The sequence below is a fragment of the Triticum dicoccoides genome, chromosome 5B (assembly GCF_002162155.2).
Source record: "Triticum dicoccoides isolate Atlit2015 ecotype Zavitan chromosome 5B, WEW_v2.0, whole genome shotgun sequence".
NCBI lineage: Eukaryota > Viridiplantae > Streptophyta > Magnoliopsida > Poales > Poaceae > Triticum > Triticum dicoccoides.
This window is the reverse complement of record NC_041389.1, coordinates 661,142,630-661,145,584: the sequence shown is the minus strand read 5'-3', so window position 1 is coordinate 661,145,584 and position 2,955 is coordinate 661,142,630. Positions and strand designations below refer to the sequence as shown.

The 2,955-nt window shown below is 46.9% G+C and overlaps 1 protein-coding gene across 1 annotated transcript; it reads left to right on the top strand.

Moving 5' to 3' along the window:
* The first annotated feature begins 1,751 nt into the window (after positions 1-1,751).
* On the top strand, positions 1,752-2,000 carry LOC119307584. Its single transcript, XM_037583663.1, has one exon. The coding sequence runs from the start codon at positions 1,752-1,754 to the stop codon at positions 1,998-2,000; it is 249 nt and encodes an 82-aa protein (XP_037439560.1).
* The last annotated feature ends 955 nt before the right edge of the window (positions 2,001-2,955 follow it).

The window sequence follows — 2,955 nt, the reverse complement described above, 5'->3', positions numbered from 1 at the left end:
AATATAAAAGTAATTCAAAGGTTTATGTACAAAAAAGTCACTAATCAGAGAGCAGGAGAAGGGACAGAAGTGAGTATGTGTATGGGAGGTGAGAGAGTAGAGTTAGTATCTAAGAATTAGGGATGTTGCTGAATCCAAGTGTTCATTCTAGCCTTGTGCTTCTGCTTGATTCTATTGGTGACAAGGATAAGATCTTCTCTGAGGTTACCGCGCCAGTTCCGAAGAGTTGGGATGGTGCAACGAAAAACTTTGTTATTCCTTTGCTTTAATAGGTTCCAGCAGGCATCATTGATAATAACTGAAGCTGATGTTAGGCGACCTTCAAAAAAAAAACTGATGTTAGGCAGGGAGAAATGAGAATTTTGTCAGGCGATTGGCGGTACAAATCGATTGGGCGACAGACAGAGCCTACGGTCGATCGCCGCCAAAGAGAGAGAAAAGGCAGAACTGTTTCCGTTGGTGCGCGCGTTGATCCTCCGAGCAAAGCTAGCTCAAGACGAAAAGAACCATGCATGGATTAACAAAGTGCACCCAGGCTAATAATAGTGATAATCTACTCTAGCCAGTAAGTGATCGATCATCCGAAACAAGCAGGAACGTGTGCGGTTATTTAAAACTGAATAAACTGCAGACTGATGTCGCTCCTTTCTGCCAACTCATGAACGAACCCCAGTCCAGTCTTCAGTACCAACCCAAACGGTGACTTGGCGCTCGCCCAGAGGTTGCCAGCAGTAATAGACTGCTTAGTTAATTTGTTCTAGTAGTCACTCTAGATTTGCCAGGTTAGTTAGCTCAGGGTATGGAGAGGGCTTGTGCACCTTTTAGAAATTTTGGGCCGCACGCAGTCATGCAGCCAACCGGTCGTCCCGCCGACCAACAAGGCAACAACTCTGGGAATCTAACGAAAAACATGACACTTGCTTGATGCTTTTCTCGACTGTCGATTTTAAGCTTTCACAAGGTGTTGCTAGTACAATCGGTCCGGGAATCCTGTTGTCCTTGCAGCGTCTCATTTAAGCTAGCTGTTTGTAGGAATTGACGTCGAATACGTATATATGTACACAGATATAGCGACTGCATGCTTGAACAATTCAAGTCCTGTACAGTTGATTATACGCAAGAACTAGATTTGACAAATTCAGAACGCTGACCGTATCCATCGTCTCTATTCGTTTTTGTTTCAGCTCACGGCCCGTTGCCCTTTGCATGCATGCATGCATGCATGCCGTACGTGTTGATCGCAATCTTTGTGCGGTCACCAGTTACGTGCCACTGAGAAGGCATGCCTGCACGTGCGATTTCCCAGTTCTTTCGAATAAATCGACGCAGTATCATCGACCGGGTGTGTGCACCAAGTCTACAAGCCTTGGTCAACAGTACTCACTTGTCGTCTGCTTTCTGTTGCTTGCTGCAGTGTCCATCTGCTCACTTGCTTGTCAAGGCTAATCACCGTGGATTCACTAAACAAATGGCGATGGATTACGCGGCCCGGTCGAGGAGTGGCCAGTCAAAAAGCACCACGGAGAACCTCTAATCATTCAAATCACTCGCCTAACCATCCACACGACTGCGGCGATCGTCGCCTTAATCAATCGCTCAAGGCCCGCATGCGCGCGTGCGGTGGGCCATGTCTAGCCACTATATATATACACACATACACACGCCATGTCTCCGTGCAGCCAACCAAGCAAACTACCATTGCACATTCTGCAACGGAGCTAAGCTTAGCTAGATCAAGAGAGATTTCTGCGATGGGGAGTGGGAAGAAGAGGGCGGCGCTTGCGTCCCTGTTCGGGTTCAAGAACAAGAGACAGGAGGAGGAGGAGGCAACGGCGGCGAGGCGGCAGCAGCAGAGGTACCAACACATTCACAGGGTGCGGCCGAGCGACGACGACGACTACGCCCGGCACTGGTACGCCGAACGCGACATCGACCGGAAGGCCTCCGAGTTCATCGACAAGGTCCACCGCCGGATGCTCGCCAACGAGCAGGACGGATAGTATAGCCACTGGCCGGGGTGGTCTACCTCGTCGATCTTTGCTGCTAGCTATATCGTGCATGCAGGCTATGTGCACATGCATGGTTGCTTGCTTGCTTGCTTGCTTGCGTGCGTGTGTGTGTGTCACTAGTAGAAAAGGGGCCAATGGTCCAGGCCGGTCCAGCCCATTAGTCCCGGTTCAATCCAGAACCGGGACCAATGGGGGCATTGGACCCGGTTTGGAGCCCCAGGGGCCGGCCGGGCCACGTGGGCCATTGGTCCCGGTTCGTCTGGACCTATTGGTCCCGGTTGGTGGCACGAACCGGGACCAATGACCCTCGCTCCTGGCCCACGACCATTGGTCCCGGTTGGTGGCCCGAACCGGGACCAAAGGACGACCATTAGTCCCGGTCCATTCCATCAACCGGGACTAAAGGGTTGATCCTCGTTGCGGCCAAAGTTTAGTCCCATCTCGCCAACCGAAGGGGAATCAGACCGGTTTATAAGCCCCTACCTCTCTGCTTTATTGAGCTCCTCTGGAAATAAAAATGGATGCCCTTATATAAGGAATTTAGGCTAAATTCATACGAATTTCTCTTGAAATTTGTTATGAATTTAATTTGAATTTCCTCTATAAGCGCATCTATGCTCATTTCTGAGTAGCTTTTTATATAGTTTTTTTCTGATATATTTATTTTTTTCTTTTTATTTTCGAGTTGTAATAAGTCATTAAAAATAAGCATCTATGCTCATTTTTTAGTAAAATTAATCATAACTATTTTTTCGTCTATTTATTTTTGAATTGTAATAAGTCATTAAAAATAAGCATCTACACTCATATTTTAGTAAAGTTAATCACAACTACTTTCTTTTCTTTTTATTTCTGAGTTGTAATAAGTCATTACAAATAAGCATCTATGCTCCTTTTTTAGTACAGTTAATCACAACTATTTTTTGCTTCAATTCATTTCTGAGTA

Coding starts and splice junctions, on each gene's coding strand:
- LOC119307584 (XM_037583663.1), top strand. CDS start 1,752: ATGGGGAGTGGGAAGAAGAGGGCGGCGCTTGCGTCCCTGTTCGGGTTC.